Source organism: Amblyomma mixtum, chromosome 2, assembly GCF_055824585.1.
Source record: "Amblyomma mixtum isolate Tamu chromosome 2, ASM5582458v1, whole genome shotgun sequence".
NCBI classification, from domain to species: domain Eukaryota; kingdom Metazoa; phylum Arthropoda; class Arachnida; order Ixodida; family Ixodidae; genus Amblyomma; species Amblyomma mixtum.
Window position 1 is genome coordinate 187,046,210 of NC_143013.1, and position 22,970 is coordinate 187,069,179.

At 44.8% G+C, this 22,970-nt stretch overlaps 1 protein-coding gene across 3 annotated transcripts; it reads right to left on the reverse strand.

The window, feature by feature from the left end:
• Positions 1–976: 976 nt before the first annotated feature.
• LOC149361838 (uncharacterized) lies at positions 977–16,877 on the reverse strand. 3 transcript variants are annotated; one of them, XM_089572839.1, is made up of 6 exons: positions 16,562–16,877; positions 15,578–15,656; positions 14,932–15,006; positions 10,548–10,678; positions 4,864–4,972; positions 977–1,037 (listed from the first exon to the last, which is right to left on the reverse strand). In XM_089572839.1, the coding sequence occupies exons 1-6, from the start codon at positions 16,575–16,577 to the stop codon at positions 992–994; spliced, it is 456 nt and encodes a 151-aa protein (XP_089428965.1). In that variant the 5' UTR covers positions 16,578–16,877; the 3' UTR covers positions 977–991. The 3 variants fall into 3 exon arrangements, with proteins under 3 accessions (XP_089428965.1, XP_089428964.1, XP_089428966.1); XM_089572838.1 differs by having other exon boundaries at positions 15,578–15,659; XM_089572840.1 differs by having other exon boundaries at positions 998–1,042; positions 15,578–15,659.
• Positions 16,878–22,970: the final 6,093 nt, after the last annotated feature.

Genomic DNA, 22,970 nt, shown 5'->3' on the forward strand with positions numbered 1-22,970 from the left:
TCAAAAACTCTTTGACGGCGTTGCTTTAATTTTAAATATCAGTAGTGTACAATCTGCAATTTGTTTTTTACCTTTTGGCCTCGGATTTGTTTAAATGATCTTGAACATATTTGTGCCTTTCCCTAGTTTTTATTTGATGATCCTATTCGTTTTCTTCGTCTTGGGGCGTTTAAGTTTAGACTGCTTCAGTGAAGTTACTTTGATTAATTAATTCTATTTCCGCTAATCGTTCAGCTAGATTTCTGGTTTATTTAAAGCTGTCTCCAAATGACCGAAACATCTGGCACCCAATCTGCACCGCGTTGGATGCTAATTGCCTGAATTGTTTCTATTCTCCTGTATTTCCAGTGTCGTGATATTTGTGTATATGGTGCGATATCTTCGGGCGGAAAATTTGGAATAAAAAAATGAATCATACGTTCATGATTTATTAGTTTATTCAATTTTGTACAAAATGGCGTGTCGGTATAGGCACTCGTTTTCATGAGTGGTTACAAAGCTTTCTATGGACGCTGCTGCATGTCATTTCGCCCTTGTGTCACTCTGTTCCACGGAGTGCACACCCAGTCAAAACGCACTACAGGAATTTACGACAGAAAACTTCTGTAGTCTGTCGTATTTTGGGCATGTAGTATTTCTGTAGTCTGTCCTCTGTAGTCTGTAGTGTCGTACTTCTGTAGTCTGTCCTCTGTAGTGTAGTATTTCTGTAGTCTGTCTTCTGTAGTGTAGTATTTCTGTAGTCTTTCTGTAGTGTAGTATTTCTGTAGTCTGTCTTCTGTAGTGACGTAATTCTGTAGTGTCGTATCTCTGTAGTCTGCCTTCTGTAGTGCATTTGTGTAGTGTGTTGTATTCCTGTAGTCATTACCAAGTACGCTTTATTTGTCAATTAATATGCAGCTACAGAGCAGCAGTCTGACTCTGAACATTCGATGCATTCCTGCAGTACAGCCAGGTATAAAAACGCCTCACTTGGAGCAAATTGACTATTTATTTACATATATACAGAAATTTTCTTCAGCAGGTCTCTCTTGTTCAGACTGTCCTAGGTGAAGAAAAAGAACAGTGATATATATAGTATGCATACACAACAAATGCATGCAAATGTTACAAAAGTCATACAGTGGAATCTTGATTATGCATTCCCCTTTCATGCAACGATCCACATTTAACATCAAATTGGCACGGGCCCGACGTAAACCCATAGGAATAATGCATTAAAGCCTCAATTATACAACTGAAGAATATGCACACGCCGCTTCATACGATGGCTGGCGGGAACCGTCCGGAATTGGAGAGACATTGGCATGCAGAGCACTTTACTGACAGAAGTGACGTCAACCAAGCTGTTTCCAGATAGAAATCAAGATGCAGACGTGCATGCAACGTGTGACCAAGTGCATCATGGCCTGTAATGACTGTTCTGCCAACGGCTCAGAATGAGTCCGTGCATGCAACCCGCATCTATCAGTGCGAGGCGGTCCGCCTGGCCCGTTTTTCCGCGCGCTTCACTTACGAAGACGTTGCGGGAATAAAAACTGCACGTTCATACCACCATAAAGTTATTGTAGAGGCGGTAAAAAGAGTAGACATTTCTGTGATCGCTGGTGGCTAGTTCAAAAGCGCTTCTCGCTACACCTTGAGTAAAGCACATGTTAGGCCTACAACACCAAGCAAGCGGTGTACTGTCAGCCGGCACAACGCACATCACTGCAGAAATCGTGCCAAAGGTGGACATTGCGCTTTCTTTTTTCCTTTAAGATACGAATTCTTAGTACAACATGAACTGGTGGGTGAGTTGGTCTGACATATCTTAGTGAAGCAGCGCAACGGCACAAGGCCAAGGGAAGAAGGGGACAAACAGCGCTGAACTGACAACAAATGTTTATTCCGGTTGCTAACAGCATATATATACTCTTTTGCACCTTAGAAAAAACAAAGAAACAGAGAGCAGCAGAAAGTATCAATCCCAGTCATTGTGCGCATGCAGCTGTATCGCGTGTACATCGATCATTTGAAATCAGGAAGTTGTGCTCTTTCACCGAGATGGCAACGGAAGGAGTGCTGATACAATTCACACCCAGCTTCATGATCTCAGATGCCTCAATAATCTCTCGTGTAAGCTTATCCTTGTGTTTGGTAACAACTTGGCTGTTTTTGAATTCTGGGTAACATGAACAGTCACGACAGTGAGTACCTATGTGGCGGGCCGCGTTCTTGACATTGTTTGCGTGCTCTTTAAGTCTTTCATTAAGACACCGGCCAGTTTGGCCGATGTATGACCCACCACACTTCAACGGGACTGAGTACACCACGTTGTCTTGGCATGGCACATACTTCATCCTGTGGTTTTTCTTGCAATTATGACCAGATTCCGATCTTTTATCCGGGCGATTAACTCTCGCACACAAGCCACTCAGTCTGACAGGAGCCGAAAAAACAACATCTACTCCAGCCTTTTTGCCTATTCTCTTCAAATTGTGGGACACAACATGAACATAAGGTATTACTGCCAGATTTTTTTGCTTGGAATGGGGGACAGCTTTGCCCTCCTTCAGCTTTTTCAATATCCCTTCTGCTACTGATGCCAGAATATGAAGGGGGTATTTTGCGTCTGTTAGCCTATCAACCTGATTGGAGAAACTAAATTCAAACTTGTGTGGGCAGGATTTTTGCATGGCATTTTTAAAGCATGACGCCACAATGCCTCTTTTAACAAGCTTCGAATGGGCTGAGCTGTATGGAAGTAAGGGCTTTTTAACCCTAGGATCAAATGCCCAGCATACATGGAAATCAGTAAAATATAAGGTCAGATCAAGGAACTTAATGCGATCATTCACAGCCACTTCATGCGTAATTTCCAGCGGCGAAAGCACTTCACAGAATATCGCGCACAGGTCATTCACTTCCGCAGCGAAGCTAGCCGGGTCACAATCTAGAAAAATTAGGTAATCATCTACATATCGGAACACTCTTGCAACTGTTGAGCTCATGAGTGATTGTTCGAGTGCCCTGTCAAGCTTAGCAAGGAACATGTCACTTAGCAATGGAGCGATGCAAGATCCTATGCAGATCCCATTCTTTTGAATAAAAACAGTTCAAAAGAATGGGATCTGCATAGGATCTTGCATGAGCTCAACAGTTGCAAGAGTGTTCCGATATGTAGATGATTACCTAATTTTACTAGATTGTGACCCGGCTAGCTTCGCTGCGGAAGTGAATGACCTGCGCGCGATATTCTGTGAAGTGCTTTCGCCGCTGGAAATTACGCATGAAGTGGCTGTGAATGATCGCATTAAGTTCCTTGATCTGACCTTATATTTCACTGATTTCCATGTATGCTGGGCATTTGATCCTAGGGGTAAAAAGCCCTTACTTCCATACAGCTCAGCCCATTCGAAGCTTGTTAAAAGAGGCATTGTGGCGTCATGCTTTCAAAATGCCATGCAAAAATCCTGCCCACACAAGTTTGAATTTAGTTTCTCCAATCAGGTTGATAGGCTAACAGACGCAAAATACCCCCTTCATATTCTGGCATCAGTAGCAGAAGGGATATTGAAAAAGCTGAAGGAGGGCAAAGCTGTCCCCCATTCCAAGCAAAAAAATCTGGCAGTAATACCTTATGTTCATGTTGTGTCCCACAATTTGAAGAGAATAGGCAAAAAGGCAGGAGTAGATGTTGTTTTTTCGGCTCCTGTCAGACTGAGTGGCTTGTGTGCGATAGTTAATCGCCCGGATAAAAGATCGGAATCTGGTCATAATTGCAAGAAAAACCACAGGATGAAGTATGTGCCATGCCAAGACAACGTGGTGTACTCAGTCCCGTTGAAGTGTGGTGGGTCATACATCGGCCAAACTGGCCGGTGTCTTAATTAAAGACTTAAAGAGCACGCAAACAATGTCAAGAACGCGGCCCGCCACATAGGTACTCACTGTCGTGACTGTTCATGTTACCCAGAATTCAAAAACAGCCAAGTTGTTACCAAACACAAGGATAAGCTTACACGAGAGATTATTGAGGCATCTGAGATCATGAAGCTGGGTGCGAATTGTATCAGCACTCCTTCCGTTGCCATCTCGGTGAAAGAGCACAACTTCCTGATTTCAAATGATCGATGTACACGCGATACAGCTGCATGCGCATAGTGACTGGGATTGATACTTTCTGCTGCTCTCTGTTTCTTTGTTTTTTCTAAGGTGCAAAAGAGTATATATATATGCTGTTAGCATCCGGAATAAACATTTGTTGTCAGTTCAGCGCTGTTTTTGTCCCCTTCTTCCCTTGGCCTTGTGCCGTTGCGCTGCTTCACTAAGAGATTCTTAGTACAGATACTGCAACCTGCTTCTGCGTAGTGACAGTGGTTTTAGAGAAAGTTTGAACAGAAAGACATGTCGCTGGCATGGCCGTATACTGTGCACTGCACATCTCCGAAGGGTTGTAGTAGTCATATTCCTGGCGCGTCGTTCATATTTTTTCGAGATTCATCCGACATCTACTTAATGTGCAGGAACAGAGCGCTCGCCTGCCTTGTCTAAAGCCGCCTCTTCCACGCTGAAAAGCCTGGCTGCGTGCGGTCTCAGAACAGTCTGCTAATGTGGTCCATAAGTGCTGTTAACAGTCTGGTTCATAAATATAATCTTCTGTGCGTCATCTCAGTAGCAGACTATCCTTAAGCAGAACTTGGGTAAAGCAGTATCTCACTATAGTAGGCAAATTCCAGTGCGATTTGCAGGTTATTCCAGTGCCTAAGTGTACCATACAGACAGTTAGGAAATACAGTCAAGTTACGAGTTTTGTAAGCACATGAGCTTACCCAATCTATTCATGCATATAACAAGAGACTATTGGCTTGAACAGATATTTACCACCGCAGGCCACAGCACTTCTGTGCCAGGTAGCGCGTCACCTTCTTGTGGTACTTTTGGAGATCCTCAGCCGAGCAACCCTTCAGCTTCAAATAGTGCCAGAAGGAATCTGCACAGATGGGGTAATAAGTAATGTTAGTGTGGTTGAATATAAAAAATGAGCAGATCGAATAATGAGCATTAATACACCTAACATAGGTTGTCAGTTCGAATCCGTGCTGCAAGAAAGGCTCTAACTTAACTAGTAAGTTTATGCTGCACGACAGGCTGAATCGTATGACACCATCTGGTACATTCATGCCAAACGGTTCACCCACTAATTTTACAGGAATGTCGTGACTAAGCAGCCAGACTTTAATGCCTGCCAGACAGATATACATATACTGATCGATATAGTTTAGTTTCGAGCTATGGTGCTCGAGCATCACACTGCCACCTGCTATTATTTTATTCCATTATCTAACCACCTCGGCTCCCATGGCAACTACTGGGATACACTGCTGCATTGGAGGCTGCCAACTTGGGTTCTATCCGTGGAATCAGCACAACTCAGGCTCAAAACGCAACCAGGCTGAGAACGCAACGCAATGCTCTAAAATTACTACCTCGGGCTAATAGCTCTGGGAGCAAAGCTTCACACACTGGTGCATAATATTATACTTCAGATACACCCAGCAAAGCAGTAGAGAGAAAAGCCCTTTGATGAATAACAAAATTTAGCTGGAGTTTAAAAACCCACTTGCACTCTGCGTAGGTTTGGAACTTGGGGGAAAAAGAGAGGTGCAGGAAATTGCAAAGGTTTTCAAGCAATTGCAACAAAATTTCAAAAATTATACAGCCCCTGAATTAGGGATGGCATACATCAAAGTGGTGACAAATGGAGTGACAAAGTTCCTTACACAGTGTGTGCACTGATGAGGAATGAGGAGGATTTGGTGTTTAACTGGAAGATTAACAGCAAATAAAGTTTATTGCGCATATCTGCTGCCTATGAAAGGCTAACCGCCGAATTCAGAAGTGCGCCTCAACTCGATACTCCGTCTCCACTCTGTGGAGTGGAGAAAACAACTGCTCTTCCATTTGATGGGCAGTTAGGATTGAAGAATACCACTCGGCATTTCTTCAGACAAGGAGCTGCTCTAGAGACCTTCTTCCAACTGCCGTCCCTCGAGGAAGCATGAAAGGCAAATGATGATGAGAATAAGGCGAAAAATTGCCTTTGGCTACAAAAAAGCATGGCATGGCTATTATGTGTCTGTTTTATCACGCTGCACAAAGAACCTCACCGTTTATTAGCCTAGTAAAACATCTTTTGCAAGCTGCCTGACGAAAGCAACAGAGAAAAACTACCGGAAACGCTTGCACATCTGGCAACCTTTGCCACCAATGATGTAGCGTCTATGTAGGCATTTACGAATGGTGTAAAAACTGCCGTTCGTCAACTTGTGGGAGGTTTCGCTGGCCTGCAGAGGCCAGCGGCGAAGCTGAGAAGTACCAAAATGGGTTTGGATTTATGGGGTTTAATGTCCCAAGTGACTCAGGCTATGAGGGATGCCATAGTGAAGGGCTCTGATAATTTCATCCACATGGGGTTCTTTCACGTGCACTGACATCGCACAGTACACAAGCTTCCAGCATTTTGTCTCCATCAGAATGCGACTGCCGCGGCCAGGATCGATCCTGTGTCTTTGAAGTCAACAGCTGAGCACCGCAACCCCTGAGACTGCTTCATCATCAAATTATGCATTACATAAATGACACTGCATCACAGAAAAGGACTAACAGTCATGGCCAAACTGTAGTTACAGCCAAAAGTTGGCACCGTGAACCTGCTCCCCACATCCAAAAGCTTAGACAGCTTCAGCCAACACACAGGAATCAGATTGTCTCCCAAACCCCATGACACTGCCTCCCAAAGAAGGTGGCAGCCAATAAGTGGGCAACAAAAAAGTAAACTGTGGGTAACAACTTGAACGTCTTGCATCACGCTACAAGGTGATGTGAAATTTGAGGAAAGGCCCCAAGAAGCACATAATTTTTAGATTTTCAGAGCACTCTTAGCCCTTTAAATGCCAAATGTTTTCCTAAAAAACATGCCAGAAATTTTAAGCAATCAATTTTTTTGTGTACATTATTCTTGAAGCCACTTCATTGCATACACATGGGTAGCTGCAGAGCAGTCAGCTCAATGCACCGATTGTGGTTGACAGCACTCAGACATACAGACAAGGGACAGAAACAAAAAGATGATGGCACAGGCACTGAACTTAAAACTTTCCCAGAACTGCCGACATACTGCATAAATACCCACACCACAGGCACCAACACGCAGCGATTTATGCACTCGTGGTAACAAGAAGTGGTATGAGAAGTAGTGGAAAAACAACAAAAGCTAGAAGCAAAAACCAGAGGACACAGCACAGGATAAAACCAGAACAAGGGGAGAGAAAAATTGATAAGCAAGTCATTTTTAAAAGACTGCCAACAGTGGATAGGTTTGACCGAAAGAATATTTAAGAACTGGTCTGATAAAATGGAACTAAAAAACCTTATACACAAACACAGACCAAGCGCAGTGAAAAAAAAAATGAAGGAGAAATGGCAAGAAAAAACACGCAATAGAAGCAAAATGGCGATTGGGTAAGCAAACGAGAATTAAGCAACAAGCGAAGGTGAAGTGTGCTAAAAATTAAAAGGCTAAAAGGGGAATAAAAACGCGCATGAGCCACAAAGGTGAAGCCAACAATTAAGATGGTTAAAAGTGGAAGATGACGTACAGTGAAGCCGAGAGATAAAATATAAAAAAGTGAAATTCAATAACCAGTATGAAGGCAAAAATCAAGGAAAAACACCAAAAGAGGGAAGTTGGCAGAAGAGGCAAGGCATGTAACACACATGTAGAACCAGGGCTAGATCAAGTACGTCCACAAAGGCAATCCTCCGAGTGAAACCAAGCGTGTTCTTTACATTCACCCCGGAGCCTGAAAATCTCTGCGGCTTCCACCATTGCATTGCGTCAGCTTATTACGGGGCTCTATTAACACAGTGGCTTTCTCGAACTTTGGGCAGCATGGCTTTTTTGCGTCCCATTATCAGCAGTGGACTTGCAGGTACCTAAGAGATGTACCCGATAAATCAGTGTAATGCTCTCTTAGCCTTCCATTGATGCCAATGTATACCTTGCAAAAAGAAAAAGGGATTGAGAAAGCACTTCTTGTGCATGCCACTAAGGGTTTCTGTGCAATGCAGTGCAGCCTGTTTTTGTCTTTTTCATTGACGATCCTAGAGAGGTGTGATAGGTGATGGGAGGGGGGGCGGCAGCAAAAAAAGCATCTACTCTATCTCTCGAATTTTCTAAAGGTAAATTTCACAGAACCTTAAGAAAATCGGAGAGAAAGCAGGAGTAGACATTGCCTTTTCTGACCCCCTAGCACCTATTGCAGTTGCGGAATCCTAAATGAAAAAAAAAAGACGCTGCGCCACGCAGCACAGAAAACCCTTAGCGCCATGCGCGGAGGGCATTTAATCAATCCTTTTGTCTTGCGGCAAGGTATACATTGGCATCAATGAAAGGATAAGGGAGCATAAGATTGATTTATCGGGTACATTTCTCGGGAATCTGCCAGTCGGAAAGAGCAAAACCACAAAACTATCACACAGAGGCAGGTGACAACACAAGGCCGTACTGACAACTGAAAATTTATTGAACAGCAGTGCTTATATAGACAAGTCACGTGTGTAATCTGCAAACAATCGTAAAGAGGCAAAAAAATTCAATGGCAACCATAGAGCTGAGCAAATATGACAATCACCTGCTCAAAAACGAAACAAAAACAACCGGGGGAAACACAGACAGAAACGCTAATTTTCCTGAAAAATGAACACAGTAGGCGTGCTGACACACTTATCTGGCTCTGACCTCAAGATGGCAACAGCCTCGACAATTTCTCTTTCCAACTGCTTCTTTCTTCATCCAATAATCTGTGTGCAGTTCAGTTTGGGATAGCAGTCTACAATGAGACAGTGAGTGGGACGGCAAATGCCTCCGGGTCTACTCAAGGAACACGCATACTCTTGCAAACAAATGTGTAAACATCTACCACTTTGGACGATATAAAACTGGCCACAGCTGAGGGGAATCTCGTACAACATGCCCGTTGGCGGTACTTTTTGAATGCCTCATGCCATGTGCAACAGGGGTGGTGTACACGATTCCTCTCAGCTGTGGTCGATTTTATACCGGCCAAATTGGTAGATGGTGAAACACTCCCTTGCAAGAGTATTAGCATTCCTTGGGTAGGCCCGGACGACCTTGCCTGCCTGTCCACTGTCCCAGTTGTAAAGACTGTTAACCTAAACTGAACTGCACATTATTATTGGATGAATAAAGGGCCAGTTGGAAAGAAATTCTCAAGGCTGTTGCCATCCTGAGGTCGAAGCCAGATAGGTGGGATAGCACGCCTTCTGTGTCCATCTTTCAGAAAGAATTGGAATTTGTTTCCCTCCCTAGGTTGTTTTTGCAATGATTGTTTGCAGATTACATGCGCAACTGATCCATATGAGCACTCATTTCTTCAATAAATGTTCAGTTGTCGTACCGCCTTGTGTTTTGCCTGCCTTTGTCCCATTCTGTTTTGCGGTTTTTCTAACGATTTCCAACCAACTGGCCTACAAGCACGTCCTAAATCTGCAAGTCCATTGCCAAAACTGTGACCGAAAAAAGCCATGCCACCCATGTTCGAAAAAGTGCCATTGTGTTAAAAAAGCACCAGAATAAGCCGACATGACGAACTGGTGGGAGCCGCCGGGATTTTGAGGCTCGAGGATTAATGGGCAAGAACACCCTCAGAAAAAAAGATTGCCTTTCTTCAGGATGTTTGACCTAGCCCTGGTTTTAAAAACATCTTATATGCCTTGACTTTTCTGCCAACTCCTCTATTTTCGCGTTTTTGTTTGCTTTTATCTTTAATACTAATTGAATTTCATATTTTGATATTTTATCTCTCTCGTTTTTACAGTAGCTCATCTTCCTCCTGTAGCCATGTTAATTCTTGGCTTCACCTTTGTTGCTCATGTGCATTTATTCCCCTTTTATTCTTTCAGTTTGTTAGCTCACTTCACCTTTGTAGACCAATTCTTGTTTGCTTGCCCAATCACCATTTTCTTTTCACGGCATGTTTTTTCTTGCCATTTTACTTTTATTTCACTGCCCTTGATCTGCGTTTGCGTGTAGTGTTTTAGTTCCGTGTTATCAGACCAGTACTTGAAAATTTTGGTCAAACCGTTCCACTGTTTCACGTGCTGGTGGTCTTAAAAATGACTTGCTTAAAACTATTCCTTTAACCTTGTTATGGTTTCATCCTTCCCTGCTCTATAGTCTTGGTTTCTGTTTCTAGTTTGTGTTGTTTTCCCACTATTGGCCATATCACTTATTGTTGCCACGAGTGCATAAAATTGCCACCTGTTGGCGCCTGTGTTTTGGTTATATATGCAGTGTTTCGGTGATTCTGGAATAAATCTGTAGTCAGCACCTGTGCCCTCATATTTTTTCTTTCTGACCCCAGTCTGTGTTTCTAAGCTCTGTCAACCACAAAGGATCAGCACCAACTAGACCGACAGCTTGTCCTATTCAAGCTCAATGCGTGCTTTTCAAAGAAATGCTATGGCGAAAACACTGTACTTACAGTAAAGCCTGCTTGACTGAGCGAATACCACTGGCAATTCGCAAATTCCCAGCCTGCTCCTGATTGCTGGCTCAAGCCGCACGCAACTTTGTGGCTTGCACGACTTCCACGCAACTCTTGGTCCCTTGAAACTGAAACATAGAGGGATGAGTGAGAGATATCAGATTTGATATGCTTGTATTGCTGCAATGACTAAGAAAAAACGATATTTTCCATAAGAACAATTATTATTTCACCCTAGCTTCGCAGAGTAAACCTCGTTTATCACGACCTCGTTAACACTGACATACTGCACAGTCCCAGCCTGAGTGCATCTAGTTCTATGGTGTCATATGCTTGTTAGCTATGAGCCCTTGGCCTTGCACCGGTTAATACAGACAACCACGGAATGGGCAGTCAGCTCCGACCTTTTGAGTCATAGATACTCACAAGCTCAGTGGTCCCAGGGGTTCTAGAAATATTGGCAGGGCGACACAGTAACAAGCATTCCGCACCACTTGCTCTCGCTTCATTGCAAAAAAACTCTCACAGCAGACCTGTCCTCCATTTTGCAGTGTGAAAATAATCAAATTCAAAGCATGCACACAAAATGTGGACCTCTCTTCGAACAGAGCTTCAGAAATACGGGTATAATTATTGTAATTAAACCTACTTGCAGTTTTCAATTTATCCTAAAATTGTATGCAACTCGACAAGCAATAAGCATTAAAAAGGAATTAAAATAGCCAGCACTGTTTAAACAATATAGCTACGAAGAAATACGAGACGTATCCACTACTCTCCAGTGGTTCTTTAGCTTCATGCATTATCAATCTACACTTTCTTACAGGCACATTTGCACGCGAAACTTGGGTTTAACCCAATCTTGATGAATCTTTCTGGAATGCAACAATCAGGAGAAACCAGTTTTACTCAAAAACAAAGGGCCCTATACAATGCATCACAAGGCCGGCTAGGCGCACTCAAGACTACAGCCCCTTCCACAAGTCTCCAATTTGCCTGTCCTCTACAAGTTGCAGGATCCCTGTCCACTGCTTGTCGAATTTCGTTATCCCGCCTTGCTAGTTCTCCCACTGCCCTTCTCAAACTCTTGGAATTCTGTTGCTCTAGCAGATCATCAGCTATTGTATTATTTTTTGTTTTAGCACTACACACTCCATGCCAACAATGCCGGATAATGAATGTACTTTAAATAGGTTTGTAGAGCGTGCAAGTGGCTTGCAGCTTGACGAATAGGTGAGAAAAAAACGCGGAGCCTGACAAATAGGTGTGAAAAAAACGTGGGTTATTTGGAAGAAATGGGCTTGGGCAGGAGATGTAATGCAAAGGCAAGATAACCAGTGGTCCTTAAGAGTGATAGAGTGGATTCCAAGAGAAGGCAAACGTAGCAGGGGGCAGCAGAAAGTTAGGCGGGCGGATGAGATTAAGAAGTTTGTGGGGATACGGTGGCCACAACTGGCGAAGGACAGGGTTAATTGGAGAGACATGGGAGAGGCCTCTGCCCTGCATTGGGTGTTAGACTGATGATGATGACAACCTGGTGAATTTGCCTCGCAACAACCGCTGCAGCCTGATATTTTGTAGAGCAGCACAATGGCCTTCATTTTTTGAGTGGTGAAGTATTCAAATAGCATTTTGTTTCAACCATGAGTGTAAAGGGAAGACATTTTATGTTGCACAAAATGAAGGAATTACATGCATACTGGGCTTTGGAAGAATGCCCTGTGGACATTACAAAACACTGCCATCCTTGCTTTATCTCTGCCAGGTAACAAAATTCATTATTCTCCAAATACTTTGGACAAAGACAAGCTGCCGTGCACTCATTCGAGCTCAGTGGACTTTCCCTCAAACCAATCTTCAGTAAATAATATCAGGATTAGGCAAAAGTAACTGTAGTGTATTTCAGTGAGTCAGTGCCTTTTACAGAAAGTTTTGGAAACAGAAAAGTTTATGAGCTTTGTGAGCACATGATTGCCCAATCTATTTACATAGTCAAATGGGAAATTTGCCTTCCTATTCAATTTATGCACATTCAAACAATATTTACCGTTGTAGGCCACATCAGTTCTGTACCAGGTAGCACATGCCAAAAAAAAGCCTTGATAGCGTAATAAGTAATGTGTGGTTGACTATAGAACTTAAAATCTAGGCCATATCTCTTGGATCTAATCTTGACATATTTCTGCATAATACTATACTGCAGATACAAAAAGCAAAGCAATAGAGAGAGACAGAGAAACTTTGCTAATGAAATGAACAAAATATTTACTTAAAATCACTGACCTGCTACTCAGCATGAGGGAGGAAATAAGAGGGAAAGACGAAGGAAAACAGGTGCAGAAAATTGTTAACGTTTAGAAAATAATAAATTTAAACAATTTTTGGAAATGATGTATCCATTACTTCACTTGGTTTTAAAGGGTTTAATGCCACAAAGCGGCGCAGGCTATACAGGGCGCTATTGTTGAGGACTGGAAAATTCTTTAGGTGTGCTGACATCATACAGTACCTAGGCCTCTAGCATTTCGTCTCCATTGAAATGAGACTAGTACAGCTGGAATCAAAACTGGCTGGAATCGAACCTGCCTCTTCCAGGTCAGCAGCCAAGCACAATAACCACTCAGCCACCATGACGGCTCCCATTTGGGGTGACATGCATCAATGTCGTGACTGACGGGGCTGACAAAGTTCACTTCAGAGAGGGTGTGCATTGATGAGGTTATATAGTTCAATTCTCCCTGTGCCACAGAATTAGACAGGTAAAAATTTATTATGAGCATATGCTGCCTATGGCAGGCCAAGAGATGTAAGACACAAAGCATATGTCCATAAAATGAAAGCAAGAACAGCACAATTTCCTGCTGTGAGTAACCGCTCCACTATCCAAAAGGATAGCCAGCTTCTTTAAAAAATGTATGTCCTGCCTATGTCCATTTATGATTCCCGCTCAGATTTTAATTCGCATTTATTTCCAACCAACTCAGTTCTCTCCCAATCTCTTATCATTAACCCTATGATTTTCCTGAGTGGTTCACCGCACTGTTCTCAATTTTAAGCCCTTTGTAAAGTACCCCACTTTTCCCGACAGCTTAGCAAAGGCAAAGCAGTTTAAAATTTCTTTTTGAGCATACTGCAAGGTGCTGCTCGTAACTTCTGAGTGCATGCCTAAGGCAATAAACCCCTTTCTTATTCTCCCAACCATTTCTTTCAAATGCTCTATATCTGTGCATGACCTGGCCGAGGTGTATTCTGTTTCGACTTCCAGTACCTTACTGCATTTCATAAAAAGGCCTCTTTCCTGATTATTAAGTATTGATTTAGCTCTCATTTTGACACTGAGTATTGATGTCCTCAATCATTTGCAAGAATTCATCACTTATACTACAACTCACCATTAATACTACAATAACATGAAATCAAATATAACTGAGCGGTTCTCCATGAGTCTTCGCATTTCCTGAACCAACCTGCTGCTATGCAGAGAGGGTCACCTCGTCTAGCATTATCACATCTTGTTCAGGGTATGTGGGTTGTGCAAAGTAAACAACAGTTGATTTCAGGTCACTGCAGTCAAAGCTACAAAGTAGCTGGTGCAATGAAATGTTAGTTCTAAGAAGGTCTGCTCGTTTTTTTTTATGCAGGCCCAAGTGAACACAGGCTAAACTGCATGCTGTTTGATGTCAGTGCAGGATAAAGATCCCCAGGTGGCCAAAATTATTCTGCAGCCCTCTGCTACGGCACCTCTTTTCTTCTTTAACTCCCTCCTTTATCCCTTCCCTTGCATCATTGTTCAGGTGCCTATCAAGATGTGAGACAGTTACTCTGTCACTTCCTTGGCTCAAAAACCAATTTAAAATTTTTCAAGGATACTTTCAAGAACGTAGAGGTACAAACTGTACAGTATAACCACATGCCACAGCAATAAACGAGCAATACATCTGCGCTGACAGGAGCTTGCCAAGTACGCTGCAAGGATGCTATGCCACGCAAGATTTGGTGTCATCATACAATGTTACTTTACTGACTGACATTTCAGTGTACAAGCAAGAAATACCATTAAAGTATTATTGTACAGCACAACGTTTTTAAAAGATAAACGAACATTTTGGCCCTTTTAGAGGACACACATGCATAAAAGGCAACAGGTGTGGAATAGTCACTGCACCTGAAGCAGGCTCAACTTTATAATAACAGCGCAGTGTCAAGAGCTACATGAGCGGCTATATTTCGTACAAATTTGCAGTTCATGTAATAAGCTGGGGTACTGCTGTAAAGTGCATGTAGAGTTCTGCATGCATTTTTAAACACAGCAGTGAGCCTATGTTGAAAATATTTTTCAAAACAGGCAGGTAAGGTATGCGTAACTGAAAAAGATAATTACCATGAATGGCTTGGAGGGATGGCACAGCTGAAGGCAGGAAGCACGCATGGCCCAGCAGATGCTGGCAGCTGGCAACTGCAGATAAATACGTCCCGACCAACAGCTGTCAGTGCCAGTGACAATGTCATGAATGACAGCAAAACAAACTGTCGACTGCTTCAGAAACTAAAATGAGGTATTAATATAGGAACACAAAAAGCAATGAGGTGGCCCATGACAAAATAAATAAGGAGATTGTATGTGAAACACCCATACACATTCTTTGAGCACATTTACATGACTGTCATAACCACATTGAAAGATGAGCTGGCTGGAATACCACTTTATTCTTATGCATGATGAAAAGAGCCCAACTATTCGAATATAGCATGCGCAGGCTTTAGTTAATTACTATTAGGGTGCCTTGCACCAGCGTCTAATGTATTCTTAAATTGAACATAGCACCCAGTCGACCACTTTACCTTGCATAAATGAGAAGAGAAAATGCAAAAGACATGCATTCAATACCAAGGAGCCCGATATCTCACGTCACAACTGAGCATGATACGAAAATTAGTAGTGCATTTAACAAATTCCACACAAATAAAAACAGCAAAACATTTGTCGAGTGGTAATGCAAGTAGGGGCAAGAGCAAAAAAAAAATACCGAAAAACACTGGTGAGTGAGGTGCAGGGAGGTCTGTGGGTAGGGTTCCGTGCCTGGGAACAGTTCCGAGCGCGGAGAACTGCTGCCGGCAGTCAACCAAGAATAAATAAGAGAAAGTGAAAATGAATAACAAACCATCACCAATTGCGAACGACCTGAAAGCGGGCCGCATAAGCGAGGCATACAGCAAAAAGCTTGAAATCCCAAATAAGTGTGCAGTTGCATCCCCAACAGTTCAGTGCCCTGAAGGAGAGGAAGCATGGACACCTACAGTTCAGGGAAGACACAAGAACGACCTAACTGACATAATATTGCCAAATTCTGTTCCAATGGGGAAGCACAGATAAAAAGTTTACAAATGACTAGTACATATGCGCCAGCATTCCACATGCGATCACTGTCTTCAAAATAATTTGCATGACGAATATTAAGAAGTAAGCACTGATTCGATGAGCACCAACACCGAGCAAAACCATCCGTCGTCTGTTCGCAGTTCGCCTAGCGCGAGTGCTTCATCGCGCAGCACTGCCGCTCATAATAATCTTCTAAATAGCACAAATCCATCCGATGGGTACCAGCCGCGAGCAAAATCACCCGTTGTCAGTTCCCTCGCCTGTTCTCAGCTGTCCACGCAAAAGCGCTCTCACCCGCGGCACTGATCATCGTCTTCTACGCAGTACAAATCCATGCCAGTTGAATGTAGTAAACATTGTCTGTAGTTTTTCGCAGCGCTAGCAAGCGACCGCATAACTCTGTTGTGATCTCTGGTGGCATTTTTATTTACCACGGCACCTGAGTACTAAACGCAGACATAGACTATGAAGCAAGACTTGTCACGCAGGCTATACGTCCGTTCTTTTCAGGCAACGCATTATAGCTGAGGCAACCGCACGCAGACTGCCTCCACTGCCATCCCTATATAGCCGCACACTAATAACGCGTGTGAATACAGATCAGTAATAGAGAAGCGGTGACGGTACTCACCAATCATGCAGCTCATCCAGGCTTAGTAAAACCGCGCCGTCGTCTTCATTGCCTTTCCAGATGACAAGACGTCGTAGCGCTGCCTTTCTTCACGGCTTTGCCCGTCCAAACTCACCGATATTGACTGGGCGTAATACTCGTCGTTGGCTTCCAAAACACACTTCTGTTCTTCACACATGTCCGCCGCACAAGCACTCAAACAATGCCATGAAAATCCAAATAACACAAAACGTGAGGCAACGCACGCACTGACATGGCGCCGGCGCCAGCGGCTTTGCCCTTGTTTTTGCGTCGTTGAAAAACTGCAACTCAAATGCGCTTTTTTAATACTAATATTTAAATTATGTTCAGAAGAAAAATATTTCAATTTTTTTAAATTTATTTTTTTATTAAGTGCGAACACTAAAGCGCTTTTAAATACTTTTGTAGAAGCTGCGATCCTGTGATCCCATCACCAAGGGTGCCCCGGATGTTCTAGCAGACGATGGAGCAGACGACGGCGCAGACGACGCTGTTGACGGAATGAAATTTCGTTTGCTGCCAGCTAAAATCTCTTAATTGCGACAAAACGGGCAAAGAAATGCACCGTACCTCAAGCTGGTGCATATCAAGGATATGTTGGACGTGAGCGGTAGGACTGAGAGCAGCTGCGAAGCATTACTTTGACTGACGCGGGCATGCTCGACGGAGATTTACACGAAACTGAGGGCTTAACTGTGGCCCGTACAAGCGGATAACTTTGATATCAACTGCTTTGCGAAACTACGCCGATAGTTGCGTCACACTTTAGCTGATATGCAACAGCCGCTCGCACTCGCCGCATCGTGCTCGCGTGTACTTTCACTATTGAGCAAGAGCCCACATGGAAGCCGATAGAAGCAACTGTGTTTTCGAGTTCAGATTGTTCCGCGAAATACGAGCAGCTTGTTTTAGCACGCACTCGAATTGTAGGTCTCAGCCAGTGCGTCACGAGCGGTGAAGATGGCCTCGATGACGAGCGTAAGAATCACCTTAAGGTGGCCGCAACGAAGCCGGTATCCCAAGCGTATATGTGAGCTAAAAGTTGTTTACCTGTGCTGCAAACGTGGGCTCAGTCGCAGTCCAGCCGCTAGCTGCTCAGTTTTCCAGCCTTGGGAGCCCAAGTCGCTGGCTGCTGAGCATTGCGGGAGCTGAGCTTTCAGAAATGACACTGCCCGCGAGCGCGCCGGGCGACCAGTTTGCACTGCTCCCTGGATGTCGTATTCGTCGCTAAACCTGGCAGGTTTCATATCGATGCCAGAGCTGAGAGTGCTTTCGAACTGGCTAGCGCTGAGGTGCTACTCTCTTCACTGTACGTTGTACTGTGAACCATGTCTCGTAGTGAAATAAAGATAAGCGCGGTTTCCGCGCTAACGGTGACGTCGAGGACGAGCTTAATAAACGCTGTAAGGCAGCAGATATTCGATGCATATATGTGTGCTAAATTTGTTCACCTATGCTGCATGCAAACGTGAGAATAAAGTCGCGCTCAGTCGCAGGACAGACGCTCGCTGCTCGATTTTCCAGCCTTGCCTGCTCAGTTCGCGAGCTACTGAGCCAATCATTGAGCGAGCCGAGCTTTCGGCAACGACGCCGCCCGCGGGCGCGCCGGCCGACGAACTGCGCGCTGCTCTCTAGCTACCCTTGTCGTCGCTAAGCTTAGCCGATTGCACATCGACGCCTAAGCTGAGTGCGATTCGGAACTGGCTAGCACTGAGGTGCTACCCTCGCCACCGTTTTACTGTGAGCCCCGCGTCATAGTGAAATAAGCTCGGTTTCCGCGACCCCTTCAGGAGCAGAGCTAGCAGAAGCCAGGCGAGCTGCAATGGGCAGCAGAAGCGGCTGTGGGAGAAAATTTGTTTTGCTGTTATCGCTTCTACCAACAACTCGATATTGGCTAACGATACTCTATCCCAGAGCTTAGTAAATGGACGTGAACAAACAATACCAGTGAATTTTTCTGACGCCGGCTTCCAGGCTGGCAGGCCGGTCCCGAGAAGAGCGCCCTTACGCTTGCATGGCAGTGGCGCACGTCAAAACCGCCCCGACATTCTACTCTTCGCTCAGGTTGTCGTACCACACTGTTAATAGCGAGGGACCAGAACACTTTAGTGGACCGAGCGTGAGGGACCAGAACACTCTAGAGGACGAGGCGCGAGGGCGCAGGAGACTGAACCAAAGCGCGCGATCGACTGACGTCAGTCCCAAGACTTCTCATTTCACGTGAGAATCAAACGAGCAGGCGAGCTGCAGGTCACTCTTGTAGGTTTGAGGAAGTGTCGTGGAGCTGCTGCCCGATCGCAAGCGACTGCTGGCCGCATGGCCTTTGCTATTGCGAGTGTGAATGGACATTAAACGCACGTTTACAGTAGGGAGTCACAGAGTTCGCGCGAGTTAATTAAGCCCCTTGGTCACGGAGGGTTAGCCCCGAACTAATACATCCTCATGGGGAAGTCACTCACTGACCGAATTCTTGCGGCGCGACTTCATGTCGCAGAACTCGCCACCCAATCCTTGGCGTCGCGGGGTAACGCCACGTCGACTGGCAAATATTCGGGTTCTTGCTCCTCCGGGAAATTACAGCGCAGGCGCGACGCAATGGTCCACGCGCGCGCCCTTTCTAGGCGTCCGTGTTCAAACACGCTCAAGGCTGTACTGGGCCTTAGGATTCGTACGCTGTTCTCTATATTTAGCGAGATGGTTGTGTCACTGTCATGAAATTTTCAATGGAAGCAATGAACGAAGTCGTACGTAAGAATATATATATTTTTTTCATATTTTATGATGATCTTGCAGCATGCGCGGCTAAAAACTGAAACGTGGAAACTTGATATGGGAGTCGCCTTGATCATTTATACAGGCAACAGGTCATGCGTGCGTAACATACATGCTGCCTTTGTGATAGCAGGACGATTACTGCGAGTAATCTTCCAGCTTTTTCGCCATCAGGTTACTCCCATTACGTGACGTTAAGCGACGCGTATATGTGACCTTAGCCTTTTCTCCGCATGTGGTAGTGGGTACAGTATGTTGCGAGACGCACAGGTCACAGCAGCCACGAGTACACTGACCTTCAGTAGCGCTATTCGTCATGCTCGCGCCGGATGGAATGAAGACGCTCGCGTGGCTCGCAGCATGCCACTACCGCAAGCACTGCCTCATTCACAGGCACCGCTAGCATTCTCGCTGGTGCATATGCTTTCTCTTGAGAATGGTCTTCTTTCGCTCACACTGTCATGTGCGAACTGAAGGGAAGATTGATTGCGAGCGGCGCCTCTCATCCCCGCCAATTTTCGTGCGGCCGGTAGCTAGGTAGGGAAGCGAGTTGCAAACTCGAGTCGCGTTTGTGAATTAACACTTCATTTAATTCCCTCGATGATCGTCGCCAATCGATCAAAGCAAGTCGCATCGTCTTCGTGGCTCGCCAAAGTGCAAGCGATTAACACGAAATTGGTGAATGTCTGCCTATCACTATCCCACGATGGCGCTACAGAAATTCGAGATTTCTGTAGAAAACCACAATTACCATCGACTGCAACCTCTAACACGACACTTGCCACCACAGATATTTGTCCCAAGACAGAACCCACGACAGATACTTGTCCCAAGACAGAACCCACGACAGGTATCTGTCGCAAGACAGACCCACGACATGTATCTGTCGCAAGACAGATACCTCGACAGGCTGTAGTGTCGCGCGACTGAACCCGCGACAGGCAACTCTGTCGAGGCACGCAGGCCCTGTCGCGCGGCACGACTCTCCCTGAAGCACTACAGCACCTACGACAGAAACCTGTCGCGCGACAAATCCTGCGACAGGCACCTTCTGCACACTACAAAATACAGGAATGATGACTGTCGTGCGACAGAACCCACTACAAACACTTTTGTCGCGAGAAAGAACCCACGACACGAGCCCCTGTCGCACGACACAATGCACTACAAGAGAGCTTGTCGCGCGACACAAATTTTGTCGCGCGACAGATACGCGACAAAAAATTCTGTCGTGCGTTTTGATGCATGCATGCATTCAAACTGGACCTGTACTTCTACTAGAAGAAGCGGTTTTCTTATCCGCCCTCAATAGCTGCTAGGCTACATCCGCGCATATTCGCGAGGTCGCACAGTATCGTTGTCACACGAGTACAACAATGTCGTCATCATTGGAATCACTGCAGGAGTCGTCCCCGGACTGCATCTTCAAAAGACTCTCGGCTTTCCGCACCATAAGTTGAACGAAAATCTCCACGATGAGCCTCACGTCTCTTCGGCACGATCGCATCCCGTTCAGCTTCCTGCAGGAAGCAGCCAGGACTTGGCGGGCGTCGGCGTCCATGGCTAGGAAATGGTGGTTCAATGGAGCAGCACAAACGCAAAGCAAGCACCACGGCCTTCAGCAGAGCGAATGAGCTTTAGGGAACGCGTCCGGTTTTTCAGTTCGAATGAGGGAAAGGGTGTGTCCGGTTTTGTCCAATAAGAGAACCGCGGCAAGATTTCCGGAAATGGGATGTCCAAAATGTCACGTCAGATAAGGATTACAATTGCTGCACCCTCCTGATAACGTTTTCCTTATCCAGGAAGGCTGGCTAGCAGTGAGTCACGGATATCTGCATGCGTGCGTGTCCTGCGACTTTTCTGCCACATTTGGTTAACGAATAGCCGGTTGTGTGCGGCGGCTTCTGGAAATTTCGATGAGGTGAATTCGTGACAGGGACTGCTAAGGAGCTTTGCGTTGGCGCGTAAAAGCCTCGTACGTGCCACGCTGCACTCCGAAAAATTAATGACACCAGCAATTAGAATTGAAGGTTTCAAAAAAAACTGAGAGTATGTATAATTATGATGAAATACTTTTCTTAAACTGCGCTGCATTAACAGACTGCGGGAAATATAAAATCCATACCTTTGGCTACGGGATACAAAATTGTCCACGAAGTTACCTCGCTACTTAGATGCCCGCAAGTAGTAATCCATTTAGTTGACCTACGTTGTTTGCAGTTCATTACACGCCACGGTTGCCTTCCTTGGCTTAATGGTTTTTAAAAACTCCTTGACGGCGTTGTTTTAATTTTAAATTTCAGTAGAGTACAATCTGCAATTTTTTTTTTAACTTTTGGCTTCGCATTTGTTTAAATGATCTTGAACATATTTGTGCCTTTCCCTAGTTTTTATTTGATGATCCTATTCGTTTTCTTCGTCTTGGGGCGTTTAAGTTTAGACTGCTTCAGTGAAGTTCCTTTGATTATTCATTTTATTTCCGCTAATCGTTCAGCTAGATTTCTGGTTTAATTAAAGCCGTCTCCAAATGACCGAAACATTTGGCACCCAATATGCCCCGCGTTGGATGCTAATTGCCTGAATTGTTTCTATTCTCCTGTATTTCCAGTGTCGTGATATTTGTGTATATTTTGCGATATCTTCGGGCGGAAAATTTGGAATAAAAAAATGAATCCTATGTTCATGATTTATTAGTTTATTCAATTTTGTACAATATGGCGTGTCGGTATAAGCACTCGTTTTCATGAGTGGTTACACAGCTTTCTATGGACGCTGCTGCATGTCATTTCGCCCTTGTGTCACTCTGTTCCACGGAGTTCATTCAAACTGGACCTGTACTTCTACTAGAAGAAGCGGTGTTCTTATCCGCCCTCAATAGCTGCTAGGCTACATCCGCGCTTATTCGCGAGGTCGCACTGCATCTTCAAAAGACTCTCGGCTTTCCGCACCATAAGTTCAACGAAAATCTCCACGATGAGCCTCACGTCTCTTCGGCGCGATCGCATCCCGTTCAGCTTCCTGCAGGAAGCAGCCAGGACTTGGCGGGCGTCGGCGTCCATGGCTAGGAAATGGTGGTTCACTGGAGCAGCACAAACGCAAAGCAAGCACCACGGCCTTCACCAGAGCGAATGAGCTTTAGGGAACGCGCCCGGTTTTTCAGTGCGAATGAGGGAAAGGGGTGTGTCCGGTTTTGTCCAATAAGAGAACCCCAGCAAGATTTCCGGAAATGGGAAGTCCAAATTGTCACGTCAGATAAGGATTACAATTGCTGCACCCTCCTGATAACGTTTTCCTTATCCAGGAAGGCTGGCTAGCAGTGAGTCACGGATATCTGCATGCGTGCGTGTCCTGCGACTTTTCTGCCACCTTTGCTTAACAAATAGCTGGTTGTGTGGTGCGGCTTCTGGAAATTTCGATGAGGTGAATTCGTGACAGGGACTGCTAAGGAGCTTTGCGTTGGCACGTAAAAGCCTCGTACGCGCCACGCTGCACTCCGAAAAATAATGACACCAGCAATTAGAATTGAAGGTTTCAAAAAAAACTGAGAGTATGTATAATTATGATGAAACACTTTTCTTAAACTGCACTGCATTAACAGACTGCGGGAAATATAAAA

Coding starts and splice junctions, on each gene's coding strand:
- LOC149361838 (XM_089572838.1), bottom strand. Junction 15,007..15,577: donor TCACTCACCAGTGTTTTTCG/GTATTTTTTTTT, acceptor ATTTATCTGCAG/TTGCCAGCTGCCAGCATCTG. Junction 10,679..14,931: donor ATCCCTCCAAGCCATTCATG/GTAATTATCTTT, acceptor TCTATGTTTCAG/TTTCAAGGGACCAAGAGTTG.